The following is a 15027-nucleotide window of genomic DNA, read 5'->3' as shown; positions in this document are numbered from 1 at the left end:
CAATGATGTTTTTATTAAAATGGCATAAGTGTCTTTTTTCATTTTTTCAAAAATGAATAGTTCCCTTTTGAAGTCAATTGAAAAAGGAAAATCATTAAAAAAGACAAAAACGAATGACAGGTCTGCTCCGATTGTTGAAGGGGCAACAGTAGCCATTGGATCCGCAGTTGCCTCCAATTCCAGCAGCATAGCTTCTGCTGGAAACAGTATCATTGAAGACCACCCACCTGTTTCTCTTGGCGGACTATTCCAAGGCGGAATGCCAACCCTTCGTAAAGTCGGGTCTGAAACTTCGAAAGTATTGCCTAAAATGGAAAAGAAAATGCCTTCGCAGCCTCCACCCCCTGCTCCACCCAAGATGCCAAGCATGGCCCCCGCTCCACCCAAGATACCAAGCATGGCCCCCGCTCCACCCAGAATGCCAAGCATGGCCCCCGCTCCACCCAGAATGCCAAGCATGGCCCCCGCTCCACCCAGAATGCCAAGCATGGCCCCCGCTCCACCCAGAATGCCAAGCATGGCCCCCGCTCCACCCAGAATGCCAAGCACATCTCCAGTTAAACCTCTTTCTGATTCAATACCACAGCCACCTCCCATGTTGCCCGAAAAGCATGGCCCTTCAACCTTCAACTCATCTCATCTTGGAAGAAGTCAGCCCTTAGCTTCAATTTCCAACGTCACAACACAGTCATTACCTCCATCCAGATCGGCAGCACATGCATTTTCTTCGGAATATAAAGAACCGTCAAGAGATACATCAGCCACGATGGAAAGATTTTCTGCCATGGAAATCGGAGGGTCGTCTTTTAATCTATCGACCATAAATTTGACCTTTCCAAAAGTTCTCCCCAACCCGCGTCAATTTCCTAAACAGTCTAAAAAGAAGTCCTTTTTGGGATTTTAGCAACCCACTTGTATTGAATAAATTGTATCGTTGCAATGATATGTTTATTCTAATAGTAATATCCATAATCTCTCTCGCGATAGCGATACGGGTCATCATAAGATTCCATATCGTGGTGGTGATCGCGATCAGGCCGAGAAGGGTCGTCATGATAGCCTCGTATAGCTTCAATATCAAATCGGCCTCGTTCCCTAGCTCCATATGTGCCGTCAAAATCGTCGCGCTCCCTAGCCCCATATGGACCATCAAAATCGTCGCGCTCCCTAGCCCCATATGGACCATCAAAATCGTCGCGATCTCTAGCCCCATATGGGCCGTCAAACTGATCGTAGCCTTTGGCGCCACGGCCAGTGCAGCCTCTTCTTTCGCGGTAAGGGCAACGTGGATCTTCTCGCTCTCGTTCCTTGGCACCCAACTTGATCTTACCAGCGTGTGCCACGCTTCCGCATGCAGAAGCAGTATCGGGATCTGAATTTTCGTGGATACTGCCATCGGCCAAGCATACCTGACCTAAAACGGAGAGCAATAGAGAGGAAGCGAGGATTGTTTTGAATATCATGTGTATGCGTGTGTCGGTCGATCTGCGCCAAGCCCCCAATTTATAGGGCCAAGTCACCTCTCAATTGCGAAATTTATCAGCAATCAAGCGCTAACGGGATGTGTTTCACGCACATTGAAAGGTTTTATTGTCAATTAATAAATGGCCGTCACTATTTATGCAGCCTTTTGTTTCCCATTATTCGACCGACGAACGATCCAGACTCTCGCTGCCCTACCATATAATAAGCCATGGTGGATGGAAAATACCCAATTGATGCAGAATGTAATCGCTTGCGATCTTGAGCTTATCCAAATCGACGCCTGGATCGTATTTTGTTCCTTGAAGCATATATACAACGTCTTCAGTTGCCACGTTTCCGGTTGCAGATTTTGCATAGGGACAGCCTCCTTTGATGGCGTTAATCAAGTTAGCTAACCTAATCCGGCAATGGAGCAATCAAAGATGCGTATTCCAGCCTATGTTTATGTGCAAAGGTGTACTTTTAGCGATGCCCATATGTTTGCAAGGGCCTGCCCATATGTGTTGTGAAAGTGCATAGCAATTTTAGGAAGGGCTATTTGATTAGAAACTGCCTCAATTAATTGCTCCGATCGCTCTAATACAAAATAGGATCTTTTCAAATTACGGGGGGTTCCAGCTCCTATTGTATCCCCAAGGGATACTTCAGAGCATCCCATGTCTATGTATTGCTTTGCTAAACAGGCAACTCTTTTTGGATCGATTTCCAGTCCTTCATAAGGACAGCCCAAAACACAGGACAAGTAACTAAAGGTCAGCGTAGCAATGGAAAATGAACCCTCTTATCGTTATGTTGGGGTTTCTCGTTTTTGCCTCGAAAATGATATCCTCAAAGGCCTGCATGCTAGCCGAAATGGAGCAATTAAGGTTCTTCATCGAAAAAGACTCTGTGGTCGATCCAAAAACAGCAATGTTGCTTACGCCGGCATTCAATGCCGCCTCAAGCCCCCTTTTATTGGGGACAAGAAAAGAGTATGCATTTAATGGCAATAAGGGCTCATTGTCTCTCTTCAAACGCTCAAATACCAGGCTTGAGTGTTCCATCTAAAAGTTAAGAATAACCCACGCGTCATCCATGTGTACGGTTGGAACCCATTTGGGGGAAACAAAGCTGCCGCCCTCAATTGAGGTCAGTCCTGCGTGCGCCAACAATTTAATAAGAATTGCCCTCTGCTCGGGCTGCAATACTTTACAGGCGGATTGCAACCCATCCCTGGGGCCAACTTCCACCAATTTTACAAACGCCGATTTAAGCATTGGAAAATGTACACCCAAACGCAAATTGTGCGTGTTTATTTTATTGGGGAAAAATTGTTCCAATTAATTTTGCAATACTTTTGTGGAAATTTTCCATTCTCCATTGGAGATGGTGAATTTTGGGGCGGAAACATCGCCCTATATGACTGCAGCGGTCTTTACAGCTGTAATAATACCGCCAATACTTGTTGCCGTGCGGTCCAGGGGATTTGCCAACAGGTGGGTGCTGCTCTCCACACTGCTCTCAGTGGCCGGCATCGTTCCAGGTATGTGATAATCAATTTATCGAAGGGTATGTCTTTGCAGGATGGTACTATTATAGATCCAGAAAAGAAATCAGCAGCATCGAGGATCTCCAATTGAAAATAAGCCATCCGCGTCCAAATCAGCATACAAATGTTGGCACTGTAACGACATACATTTAATGAAATGACAAACAAATAAAAAAGTACAAATTTGTAACACTTAATTTATTTGTGTGGCTCAACAGGGTTGGTCATACGTTTTTCAATCTCATCCTGTTCGCACCCAATGGGATTGCCTTGGTTGTTGTTTTGCTCACTGGTCTCAATAATGTTATATGGAAAAAGCCATTTCGAACGCAGACAGTCGGAAGCTGTGGCTCTTTTCCTAATATCTACATGTAGCATCGGAAGAAGAAATTCTGAAATCTCCTGTGCTTCAGTTGCAGGAAACTGATACTTATCGACTAGCACGGCATGAAGTGGCCACAAATTCAGTTCCTTGATTCCTCTAATCTCGCCTATTGCCTATTGAGGGCAGGAAAAGGTACCTTTTTTTGAAAAGATTTCATTTGCATATGAGCCTTTGATTTGGGATTTTGGAAATCCCCCGAGCAATTCTATCACCTGGGCAAGATGATCTAGTAAACGCATAAACACATCAACCCCACCTGCATCTTTTGTAAACTTTGTTGATTCCTTTGGCTGGAACAAAAAGTCTCCAGTGAGCAGTTCGAAAATCTAAGATAAATACACGGCATCTTCGATCGGTACCATGCAAGCACAGCTCCAAATATCGGCGGTAAAGTTATATTCACCGCCCAAAATTACTTCAGGCGATCTATATTGTCTTGTTTGGATGTCTTTTGTAAAATGCTTATCAGTCCAACAAGCATTCCCAAGATCGGCAATCTTTACGGAGATGGATCTGGGCAGCATGTGACGGTACCTTGAAATTGATAGGGGGTCCAGCGAGATATCTGTAACCTTGGCAAATTGATCCGCTGTTGATGGCCGCTCGGGGCTATTTAAAGAAATCTCATTAAGGTTTTGTTCAAGCCTGGAGTTAGGGAAAAAACCAACCGGACATCATTGAGCAAGCCGGAGCAAGTGGCAGGAAATGGATGCTCCGTTTTCCGTTTGTACTCTGATTTGGAAAGCCCGCTGGATGTGGCAAGCGCGTCGATGCTTTCGCCGTCTAGACAAAGAAGCACATTTTCGGGCTTTAAATCGGTGTGGATAATTCCGCAGACTGAATGGAGGTAGTCTAGCCCGTTGAGCACATCGACGGCAATTTTTTTGACGGTAGCAATAGGAATCCCCTTGTAGTCATATTCCTTGATAAGCTTTAGTAAATTGTGGCCAAGGACCTCAAAGACCATGCAAATATCTACGAAAAATAAACCAAGGCAAGCATTACGCTCTCCGTGGGGGCCCTTTATGGTAAAGTGGTTAAGCAGCTTAACAACACGTTGGCCACCCTGTGCAGGATTGCATGTAGAAGGGCATGCCGGTCGATGATTACGAGCCCCTTTTTTTCCAGAGGCTCTTTCCAAAAGCTCAATCTCATCAAATGCGGCGTCGGCGTATCTTTTGTCGCTCTTCACTATTTTCAATGCAACAAAGGAAGAAGTAACGGTGTCCAGAGCAAACCAAACCGTTGAAAAATGTCCCCACCCGAGCTTCTTTAACACCCTATATCTCTGATTATGATACAGGTCACCATTTTTCACTGGATGATACCCGCCTAGCAATCAATAATGGGGCCAAAGTTACCTCGTTTATAGTCTTCTTGATCCTCCTGTTCGTCTTCACTGAGTATCGAATCAACGTCTTTTTTTGAGCTACCGAAAAATTATAACCAACCGCCTTACTCTTTTTCCGCTTTTGAGTTTTCTTCAAAAGAGGCTGCAAATTTTGATGCAAAATATCCTGTCGGCATCTCAGATGAGGGCTGAATTTGAATGTGTACAATTTTTAAAATTGAAAACGAACTACTTTTTACTAATTGTAATTTGATCGTCACCATCGGGTCGCCTTGCACGTTTAGTATTTTTTTTGACCTCAAATTCATGCCAGTCTCCCTCGATGAAGGGAAGTCTACCGGAAATTATCAATCTCATGCTTACTCTTCCGGCTGCGCAGGCAGCGGCTCCTCCCGGAAGAAGGGGTGTTGCAATGCTGCTTTGGCGGAGATCCTCTTTGTGGGCTCCATTTGCAAGAACGAAGCGACGAACTCGCAACCGAGCTCGGACAATCCAATCTCTCTGAGCTTTGCTTCTAAAACTCTGGGCTGATACTCCTTCGGAGGGTGGATCCACCTGCTCCACGGCAGCGCCGCAAGAGTGGGGCAATCGGACCAATCCGGAAGAGAGGCGCCGTTTCCTAGAACGGAAAAGATTGCCATCAGCTGCGATATTTCTGTGGATCCCTGAAAGGGGGCTGATTTCAATAGCCATTCCGCCAGAAGTGATCTACAGATAATCTTGTCAGCGATTACCCGACACCCCACATGTCTACGGAAGAGTCGTATGTCGAAGATCCGAGTAATAGTTCCGGCGGCCGATACCATAAAGTAATAACCCGATTTGTCATGTGTGTCATCTGGCTTTTGGCAAAGCTGCGGGCGAGACCAAAATCCGCTAGTTTAACGATGCCTTTGCGCGAGAGCAAAACATTGGAACCTATGATGAGTAATCGATCGGAATAGGTACTCTTGATATCCCGATGCAAAATCTTGTTTTCGTGAAGATAAGCCATGGCCTCCAACACTTCCCTGATCAGATATTTTACATGGCGGATCTGAAGCTCTGTGGCGGCCTGGGAGATAAGAGCCGCAAGATCGTATTCCATGTAATCAAAAACCATATACACAGACTCTGGCCATTAGAACGAAAAATGGTACCTTTTGATGTTACAATTTCGATTAGCTGGATGATATTCTTGTGCGCGATTGAAGAAAGGATTTTGATCTCGCGCGTGGCCGTGATGGGAAACCCTTCCTTTTCACACTCCATTCTGACCTTCTTCATGGCCACGTATTGTTGCGCACCGATGGGGTTTTTCACAGCTCCCTTAAATACCTTTCCGTATGTACCTTCGCCAATTTGAGAGATTTTCTCATATTTCGCGTCAATGTCATTCATGTGTGGGATAAGTTGTTCCAAATCCTTTCTAGACAGCTGCGACAAGCTTTTTGGTGGTGTCATTGTTTCTGTCGGTGGCCTTGATGATTCTTTGGTTCCTTGCGGTGGCAATGGCATCTTGGTCGTGAGCTGTTGTGATGAGAGGCATTTTTTGGTACATGATGCTGCTCCTTTTGCCGAGCTTGGCGATTTTTCTTCCCTTAAAGGCGGCGAGCAGCTGGAAGAAGAAATATCGGAAAAGGAGTCGGTCCCAGAGCTTCTTCTCCTTTCGATCTCGTGTTGCCGAGATGGCTTTTTTTCTGTTGAACGCGATTGCGATCTAATGCTGTTAAACTGATCGATCGTTCGAATTGTTTGACCATCTGAATTGATCCTGGGCAATGTTTTCCTTGTCTCCGTATCGGTGTGGTATTGATTGTGTGGATAAAGTAAATGTGGAGATTTTGGGTTTGTAGGTTTTTCTTGAAAAGCCGCGTGTTCATAATGATCTGTTTTTGCGTATTCACGTTCACTAGGAGAATAACTTTTTCTTTGGTGGTGTTCCCGTGGATGATATTCTCGGGAGTGATATTCCTTTTCGTGGTGATATTCTCTATTACCTCTCTGGTATCTAGAATGACCATCTAGGGACCTTCTGGGTGATGATGGCTCCGCATATTGCGAAGCAAGTTCCCTATTTCTCTGGTCATCTCTCCCAAATGAGCGTCCATTTGAATGATACTCGTCCCGAAATGAGCGTCTGTCGGCACCATACTCGTCCCGAAATGAGCGTCTGTCGGAACCATACTCGTCGATCCGCTCACGCATCAAGGACATTGGCGGAGGCTTCCACAACCTCAGAGGTGTCTTTCGCCGATTGGAAAAATCTCGAGGAGATTCATCAGAGTATGGCATGTGGACCTTGCCTCTACTGAAATAAAATTAATTTAAAATTCAGCAAATTTTAACATGAAATCGACAATCAAGTCCCAAATGTTCGCCAATTACTTGCTTGACCAAGTTATTTACCGCGACAAAAATCTCATAGCCATAAATAAACCAGCATTTTTACCGGTCCATGGCCCCTGCAAAGGCGAGTCGGCTTTATTGAGCAACAAACCCTACGGACCTTCTCTCTTTAGTGTACTGCATCATTTTATGTTTGAAAATAAGCATACACCCTTCATTGTTCACAGACTAGATAAAGTAAGCGGCGGCTTCCCATTCTTTAGAACACGACTGGAGTTTTGCTGCTAGCAAGGAGAGATTCGATTGCTCGAAAACTTTCGTTTCTGTTCTCCTCTTGTGGTACGATTAAAAAGCAGTATTTTGCGGTCGTTGAGGCTCCAAGCAGTTGGGACGAACACATGGTTTCTTCAGTCTACACAAGGTAGGTGTATATGACAAGGTGCGCTTACCCTCCAGGATTAGCTCCTCGATCAGGCCCAGATTTCCCTTGACAAATGATCAGGCCGATGGCAAGCCTTGCATTACCGACTACAGGATTTTGGCGATCAGCTCTTTCTGTTCAAAGAAAATCGCGCTTGTAAGCTTGCGTCCAATCACGGGACGTACGCATCAGCTTCGCATTCATTGTGCCAAAGAGCTAAATGCACCTATTCTTGGCGATTATTTGTATCAAGGCAATTTGAACCTAAGTAGGGCAATTACTGGTTTGTGTTGCACCTCTGCTGCTGGGAAAGTTGGTTTGCCTAGCGGTAGAAATAGCCTGTTCCTTCATTGCAGGTCCATTCTACTTCCCCCATTGCTTCAAGGAGGCTCCGCACTGCGTGTGGATGCGCCTTTTCCCGACTACTTTTTAAAGGTATTCCCTCGCTTGAGTCAATGATGGCATTATTTGGTGTCTTTTATTGTGTCCACGGCAGCAACTTTTCTTGGCTCTATTTGACTGCTTAAAGGACATATCATTTCTTCTGCCGAAACGGGCGTCATAGGATTTCCTGTTGTTGAGTTACGTGCGTATATTACGCCCAAATCTGCAGAGGCGCTTGAGAGGTAGTAGATATTTCCCTCTGCTATTGCAAGCACACGAACTCGAACAATATCTCCGGGCCTAAAGGCAGAAATGGCAACGTGCTGTGTATTCTCTCCAAGAATCCGATTATAGATGTCATTCAGGCGAATGATTCCGGAATGGCCTGCAGAGCACCGCGAGTAGTTGGTGGAATCAACGGCCAAAAGAAGAATGGTGACGGAAACATTTCTCTGTGAGATTTTTGTAACCTTTCCGATCACCAAATCACCAGCCTTTGGATGGGAAGTAACTGGACCAATGCGGTGTGTATCCTCAATCTTGGTATTGCAGAATGGGGGCAGAATGCTAAAGGACGTTGAGCGTGTATTTCCGCTGCTGATGACCGAGAGCCTTCCAAAAAGCGAGGCATGCAAAAACGAATCTTCCAAGCTGCGATATAGCCCCGCTTCGGCAAGCATCGCCTCGGACCTGGCTGGCGTGATCTTATTGGAAGGGACGATTTTTTGCCCCGGAAATACAAACGACATGTTGTGGTGTAAAGTTACAAGCAAATTAAAGAGGGTCCATTAAATTATTCAAGGTATTAATTTATTGGCATTCAAAAAATCTATTCAATTATTACTGCTGTGTCGATGGTTGACATTAGCTACTCGGTCAAGAATGCAGTGAAAGTCTCTGGTAGCTTTGATCAGGCAGTGGCAGGCATCAACTAGCTGGGCACGGGCAACATCCTCAATGGTGGATTCAACATTTTCGCTACTTCCATCGGCTCTTTTTTGGAAAATAAGTTGCTTGATCGCGCCAAACGTGCCAGCCGCTATTTCAAGATTGCACATGGCAGCCTCGGAATTCATCCTTTGATGGAGCATAGCCGGAAGCGTAATAAACTCCTTGGACCGCTCCAGAAGGCCATTCGAATAAATGATAACCTGTGAAAGCACATTGCAGAGCTTTGTCGATTGGAAGATGGAAATTGGGGGCTCCTGGCCATTTTTTGACGATGCAGCAAGTTGGAGCAGCAGGCTTTGCACAATTTGGATGATTTTGTCCGTTTTTTCCTCAATATCCGCCTAAAAATCAACAAAGATGCCTTGTACCTTTATACAGTCAAACTTGTCCGATTTGGGCTTTAAAATAGCATCGGTCGAGGAGGAATCAAGATCGAGAGCGCTCAAAGGAGGGGTCGAAGATGTTTCTTCCTCATCGCAGATCATATGCACATCATCTTTTTTCTTGATCGACGGAGATGTTATATGCTGAGCTTGAAAATTGGCCTCTTCGGCGGATTTTATGATTTCTTCTTGATAGGCATCACCGACCGTTGCCACAGTAAATCTTTCAAGTGCTATCAAAAAAAGGGTTTTCGCCTGACTTATCCTCCAAAGAAGAATGCCAACATCGTGAATTAGCATTTCAATCTGCCGAATCGTCTCAGCCAAAGGAAATTGGTTTTCATCTCCAAAGGCAATCTTCAATAGCTTTAAAATGATACCAAGGGACGTGGTGCATTTTACTCTAAGATTTTTTGACGAATTGAGGATCACTTTTGAGGGCAACGAAAGAGAAAGTCGACCGCCGGACGAAGAGGGCTCAGCAACCTTATCATCGTCCTTTTTCTTTGAAACAACCTTGAGGGCAGAAAATTCTTTCTCCAGCTTCTCAACAGAGACAAGATATTTTTTGATGTGCACCGTATATGCCTTCATGACAGAGGCAATGTCCGTAGCATTGGGCGACTTGTTAATCGTAAGGATAAAATGGTCTGAAAGAGCCAAAATGCTATTTAAAGGATGCATACTCCTAATGTATCCAATCAGACTAGGAACCCCGAGAATGCTGGCAAGGGATGGGATTTGGGGCGCGTTTTCTTTTTTGTAAAAACACTCCTAATGGTACCTGAACAGGCCGAGGTCAAAAGAGCAGAGGCGCCTATAACTTCTTGATTTAGCTTATTTTTCTACACGGATTAATAATGCTGGAGGGGATACCTGTTCTTCCAATAGGGCAGAGGACGCTTTTTCGCGATTAAGAGCAAGCTCAAGGTTGAGTATTTGGGTATGAAGGAGAGAACACTTTTTATCGGATTCGCTATTTTCCCTTTTCAAGTCATTGAGTTCCTAGGATGGAAATTGGCGAGTGAAATGCAATACCTTTGATACGATATTTGCTTCATTTCTAAGCTTCTCAATCTCAAGTTGCTGTMTGGTAATTATTTCCTTTTGAGACGAGATTATGTGCGATTGGTCCCGAATTTTCTTTTCAAATTCTCCAGAAAATAGAGAATAGCTTGAATCGAGAAGCGAGGTGTCGATTTCGGGATTATGCTTGGATTTTGAAGAAATTTCGGTCAGAAGCGACTCGATGGATCCAAAATCAAATGGAACTTTTTTGCTTGAAACGCTGAACGTGGGAGAGACCGGTTGGGATGGCGACTTGAGGCTACGATGATCCCGGTGTGAACCCTGCTTCTATACAAAGTTGGCATAAACAAAAATCATACGCCAAACGCAAATAACTTTTCTATCTTCTTATTAAAGAAGGAAAATCTTCCAGCCGATTTTGCGTCGCGTTCTTCTTGATCAAATGGCTTCATGTGCTCCGAAAGGCCAGAGGTGCTTACTCTTGGTGCCTTTCTCTTTTGAAACGAAACTTTGGCATCGCTCTGCGAGGAAACAATGTGTTCAGGAAAGCGAAGAGTCCATTCTGACACAACATCCTTGATGATTTCAAGAAACTTGTCCTCGCTAAGCATGGAAAGTTTCCCCCTTGCTTGGATGCGCCTTTCTGAATGGATTTGATTTGAAGGCTGCGCGGGGCTTTGGTTGCTTAGACCCTCTCTTCTTTTAATATCGTCAAAAATATCAGTAGACAAGTCGATGAATTGCGCATTCGATATTTTTGCAAGCTTTTCGGGCGAAAACCCATGGCGGCCTGTAACGATACATGCATAAGCAGATGGGCTTACTTGTAAGGTTGGAAATTCCCTTGGAATACAGATAAGAAATTTGTGTGGGATAATGCAAGGCCATCACACTAATGTCGACCTCGTTGGAGGCAATCTGCTTGGGTGATGAAGGCATCGGTACAGCTGTCGTGTAGCACTCGGTTTGCATCATACTAAATGGTTATGTCTGTCAGCAACTGGTACAGCGTAGCAGGAATCTCGTAGCTAGATTGAGGATAAAAGGATCCACCCCGAGGGCTATCTATGATTTATTTGAAACGCAGCCACAATTTGATTGGCGAGTTGGTTGCCTGGATTGCTAAATTAAAATGAAATCGTACATTTCAATTGAATTCTTTATTTAGTTGGGAGGGCTAGCCAAAATTGCTATTTCAGTGGCGATTGGAGAGACATTGTTAATTCTTCCTCAAGCTCGTCGCAGTCGGTAAATCTGCCGTGTTCCTCTTCACTTGATATATTATTTTCTCCAATTTCCAATGTGCTTCGTGGACGTAGATCGGTTGGCTCAGATATGGTCATCATAGCGACCTGGTTAAATAGTTCGAATTGATTTTGGCCCGTTCTCAATTGCTCAAGCAACAGGTACTTGTTAAAAAAGTAAGCTCTCAAGTTCAAAAAAGATTCCAACGAAGATAAGGAGGAAGAATTTGACGCTTTGTTAAGGCTTTTGTTGGCAACCTCATTGCTAGAATGGCCCTCAGAAAAGATGCMGCTGAAATCATCGTCGTCTTGATCGGCATCGAAATCGAAATCGAAATCGAAATCGGAATTTTTCTCATTATCAGCATCGCCATGATGGTTCTCATTATCACGGCCTTGATGATCGCTTACATTGATTTCAAGATTTTCAATCAAAACATCAAGTATCATCTCTTGCTCCTCTTTTACCACATAATCTTCAAAGCTGCTTTTATATCTTTCCCTTACCGAATAATAGTCTTCGAAATCGTCCGCAATCGACATATCATCATCCTCGTCTGAACTTTCCAAGCTTTTGTCCAAGCTTTTCTCGAACGATTGTCCACGGTAAAGTAAAATGTTAGCATTTGAAGAATCTTGGGGCGATACAGGAGACCTTTTGGCGGGGAAAGACAGCTTTTGATTGCCTTCTTTGGCCCTAGCCCAGTGAAATCCAGAAAACTCGTCTCCGCCATGCTCTTTAGAGTCGAAATATTTCTCACAAGCCGGCTGTAGGCTTTCAAAAGAATTTATCACAACACAAGGGCTGGTGCAGTAGATTGCCGCTTCGCGCTTCGGTTCCGGATAATACAACTGGTCTTCATCGATGGAGATTGAAATCCATTCGCCTTTCATCATGCTGTTCGTGGTCTCAATAAGTGCTCTTTATATGAAGAGTGCTGAAACGGATTCCCATTGAAGTATCATTTCTCAAGTAACAGAGACCAACCGGTGCAGCTCTAATTATAGATTGACCGTTCAAAGCAAATTTTCACATTCCCAAACGCGTGCCCATTTTAACTTTACAAAAATTTATATATGCCCATCATACAAAAATAAAGATTGTATCATAAATGGGTCCGATTTTACACCGATGCAATATTCGTCCAAGTCTATTTTGCCGTCTTTGTTTGTATCCATAAGCGAAAACAGCTTGTCCACCCGCTTGGCTGGCGTATCCTCATCCTCTGGATGTGTGGCTATATTTTCGATCATTTTATAAATGGCGTTAGTGGCAAGCAGCAGTTCTTCTCTTGAAATGTACCCGTCATTGTCAATATCGTAAAACCTGAAAGACCATACAAGCTTTTCTGCAAACTTTCCGCGGGCAATTATGGAGAGAGAGCGCAGATAGTCGTCAAACATGACCCTTCCATCTTTGTCTTCGTCAAAAAGATTGAACAGTAGCGTGGTAAAAGTCGTTGTATCGCCAAACGGAAAGTATTGCTCGTACAATTTGTTCAAATCGTGTGCGGTGAGATACCCGCGGGGAATTTCAGAAATGAATCCTTGATACCATTGATCTATTTCCTTTTTTTCGACTGTACGTTAGAGCATGCGTATGCTTACAATATGTGGTCCTGGTCAGGTCGGCAAGATTTTCAGAAGTGATAGTACTCTGAGTCTTGCCCATGTAAATTCAAGTTAAAAATATTTCCTCTGGAAAGAAAATTTAAAATGTATTTTGGACAATTGGCAGCTAAATGCTGCGGCGGACCAAGGGGAAACGATGATCATGATCATGATGCTCATGCTGGTGGTTTATGGGGTTCTTTATTGATTTTAGCTTTGAGAACAGCCTGGTCCCTTAATTATCCTCCAATCGGCAGGTGGAGATATTCCGCCACCTATGATTACTGAACAGCCTTTCGGTCCTTGGCCTCCGGTTGGCCAAACCCTATTGAGTAGCTCTTTGATATCATGCAGAGTGACCGATAGTAACTTTTTTCTTCGTGCGTCTCTTTCCTCACTGCTGATTCGATGGATAAATTCGGTCATGCCCAAAGAGTCAATATCGACTGGGGCATCCATGGATTTAAATATGGAAAGCTTGGCCTCCAAAATGTCTTGGTCGTTTGGGCCGTTATCTTCAGATTTGATCCAGCCAATTGATTTCTGAAAGGTTTCCAAACTTTTGAGAGGATATGGGTCGCGATATGTGTAAAAAGAAAACACCCCGCTGATGTCGGAAAAAGAGGCGCCACCGCCGTATGCCCCGTTAATTTCTCTTATTTCCCTATGAAGATATTTGCTCGACAGGATGGATGCAAGAATCTAGCGGAATTACTGTTAATCACACATACCTTGAATTTTGGAGAGTCGTCATCGCACCATGGTACGGTCATGAATGACGTGGCAGTGGATGATACTGGAAATGGAAAGTCAAAGTATGTATTGGTGCCATCAGGGATAGGTAATTTACTGGCATCTTCTTCGGAGAACGGCAGTCTGGTACCTCCAGCCTTGCAAGCTAACGGGCCTCCATTAGAAAATATATCAAAAACAGTCTCCGCAGCCGAGGCTATTATAGAGTCCTCCGCCCCCAAGATGGAAAATCGGTCGCAAATTCCTCTGCACACTATTGCTTCCCAATCTTTTGTGAACTTTAAAACTGACCGATCCAAATCAGGATTTTCATCTTTGCAGGAAATCAGGGAACAAAGGTGATCAAGATAGAATATTTGAGTAATTCCCTCCAAAGCCTCTCTGCACAGCTAAACATAAGAATAAACCAAAAAAAATACCAAGCCAGGCGAAAACGGAGCAGACGCATAAAGAATTGCATAGCTGTGGCCCGAATTTGCTATACTCGTTATGCCTGACGAGCTTGAAGACAAAATCAGGTTTTTTAGGCGCAGTTTGTCACTGAAATTGGGTATTCTCAAGGTCTCATCAATAAGGTCCAGCAAGCGAGGGACATTTTGGGACAATCCGTGAGTTGAGATGGTCGGCAATATCGAAAATTTCTGGTTATCTAGAATGACAATAAGATCCCGATCGCTACCTTTATAATCAATGATGGTCTCAAGACCAACAGATATGCCGCCTGTGTGGAGTTTTACATCTTCAGTGTAATCGTCGATAGTTCGGTGTTCAACACCAATCTCCGATATGCAGTCCATCACAATGGGAAGCCGGATTAGGCTTCTCACTAAAAGCTCCGGGCTTTGGACATCAGCATTGGAAAAAAGGTCGTTTCCCAAGATTTTCAAATACAGAATATTATTGGTAGAGTCCGTTCTTGAATAGCAGACCAAGTTTGATTCAAAATTCGCATATCCGCGAGATCTTTGTGCCTTTACCCAAGGCGTTTTCAATGGAGACTCCTTTGGGATATCGGAAACTGAAAGGCAAGGGAGGGAAGAAATGTCTGCAGTTTAATGGGGACAATAAAAATGTACCTTGAATTTTGTTCTGGTCCTCCTTAAGCTCCTTAGCTTCAATCAGAACTTGATTCTTGTCCAGGGACGACTCAAGAGTCTTCATTGAAAACGCCTTG

The 15027-nt window shown here is 44.2% G+C and overlaps 10 protein-coding genes across 10 annotated transcripts; 1 reads left to right on the top strand and 9 right to left on the bottom strand.

The window, feature by feature from the left end:
* Window positions 1-52: 52 nt before the first annotated feature.
* Window positions 53-904, top strand: DI09_48p100 (uncharacterized protein; the record flags this gene model as incomplete). The annotated part of the gene is made up of 1 exon (XM_013381977.1): window positions 53-904. The coding sequence occupies one exon, from the start codon at window positions 53-55 to the stop codon at window positions 902-904; it is 852 nt and encodes a 283-aa protein (XP_013237431.1).
* A 49-nt stretch (window positions 905-953) lies between these two features.
* Window positions 954-1463, bottom strand: DI09_48p90 (uncharacterized protein; the record flags this gene model as incomplete). The annotated part of the gene is made up of 1 exon (XM_013382000.1): window positions 954-1463. The coding sequence occupies one exon, from the start codon at window positions 1461-1463 to the stop codon at window positions 954-956; it is 510 nt and encodes a 169-aa protein (XP_013237454.1).
* A 213-nt stretch (window positions 1464-1676) lies between these two features.
* On the bottom strand, window positions 1677-2741 carry DI09_48p80 (hydroxymethylglutaryl-CoA lyase; the record flags this gene model as incomplete). The annotated part of the gene is made up of 6 exons (XM_013381999.1): window positions 1677-1852; window positions 1882-1921; window positions 1946-2061; window positions 2092-2231; window positions 2263-2501; window positions 2547-2741. The coding sequence occupies 6 exons, from the start codon at window positions 2739-2741 to the stop codon at window positions 1677-1679; spliced, it is 906 nt and encodes a 301-aa protein (XP_013237453.1).
* A 470-nt stretch (window positions 2742-3211) lies between these two features.
* Window positions 3212-3922, bottom strand: DI09_48p70 (uncharacterized protein; the record flags this gene model as incomplete). The annotated part of the gene is made up of 4 exons (XM_013381998.1): window positions 3212-3504; window positions 3535-3624; window positions 3655-3724; window positions 3758-3922. The coding sequence occupies 4 exons, from the start codon at window positions 3920-3922 to the stop codon at window positions 3212-3214; spliced, it is 618 nt and encodes a 205-aa protein (XP_013237452.1).
* An 89-nt stretch (window positions 3923-4011) lies between these two features.
* On the bottom strand, window positions 4012-6246 carry DI09_48p60 (CMGC/SRPK protein kinase; the record flags this gene model as incomplete). The annotated part of the gene is made up of 5 exons (XM_013381997.1): window positions 4012-4730; window positions 4760-4816; window positions 4989-5457; window positions 5504-5862; window positions 5889-6246. The coding sequence occupies 5 exons, from the start codon at window positions 6244-6246 to the stop codon at window positions 4012-4014; spliced, it is 1962 nt and encodes a 653-aa protein (XP_013237451.1).
* Window positions 6247-7962: 1716 nt separating this feature from the next.
* Window positions 7963-8631, bottom strand: DI09_48p50 (uncharacterized protein; the record flags this gene model as incomplete). The annotated part of the gene is made up of 1 exon (XM_013381996.1): window positions 7963-8631. One exon carries the CDS (start codon window positions 8629-8631, stop codon window positions 7963-7965), a length of 669 nt encoding a protein of 222 aa, XP_013237450.1.
* Window positions 8632-8715: 84 nt separating this feature from the next.
* Window positions 8716-11220, bottom strand: DI09_48p40 (uncharacterized protein; the record flags this gene model as incomplete). Its single annotated transcript, XM_013381995.1, has 5 exons — window positions 8716-9162; window positions 9202-9840; window positions 10255-10566; window positions 10605-10888; window positions 11070-11220. 5 exons carry the CDS (start codon window positions 11218-11220, stop codon window positions 8716-8718), a joined length of 1833 nt encoding a protein of 610 aa, XP_013237449.1.
* Window positions 11221-11435: 215 nt separating this feature from the next.
* Window positions 11436-12386, bottom strand: DI09_48p30 (uncharacterized protein; the record flags this gene model as incomplete). The annotated part of the gene is made up of 1 exon (XM_013381994.1): window positions 11436-12386. One exon carries the CDS (start codon window positions 12384-12386, stop codon window positions 11436-11438), a length of 951 nt encoding a protein of 316 aa, XP_013237448.1.
* A 174-nt stretch (window positions 12387-12560) lies between these two features.
* On the bottom strand, window positions 12561-13161 carry DI09_48p20 (uncharacterized protein; the record flags this gene model as incomplete). Its single annotated transcript, XM_013381993.1, is given in 2 exon segments — window positions 12561-13051; window positions 13071-13161. The coding sequence occupies 2 exon segments, from the start codon at window positions 13159-13161 to the stop codon at window positions 12561-12563; spliced, it is 582 nt and encodes a 193-aa protein (XP_013237447.1).
* Window positions 13162-13310: 149 nt separating this feature from the next.
* DI09_48p10 (uncharacterized protein) lies at window positions 13311-15014 on the bottom strand (the record flags this gene model as incomplete). Its single annotated transcript, XM_013381992.1, has 4 exons — window positions 13311-13643; window positions 13832-14234; window positions 14298-14871; window positions 14930-15014. The coding sequence occupies 4 exons, from the start codon at window positions 15012-15014 to the stop codon at window positions 13311-13313; spliced, it is 1395 nt and encodes a 464-aa protein (XP_013237446.1).
* Window positions 15015-15027: the final 13 nt, after the last annotated feature.

The sequence above is a fragment of the Mitosporidium daphniae genome (assembly GCF_000760515.2).
Source record: "Mitosporidium daphniae strain UGP3 chromosome Unknown contig-48, whole genome shotgun sequence".
Lineage (NCBI taxonomy): Eukaryota > Fungi > Microsporidia > Mitosporidium > Mitosporidium daphniae.
This window is presented reverse-complemented; position numbering and strand designations above follow the sequence as displayed.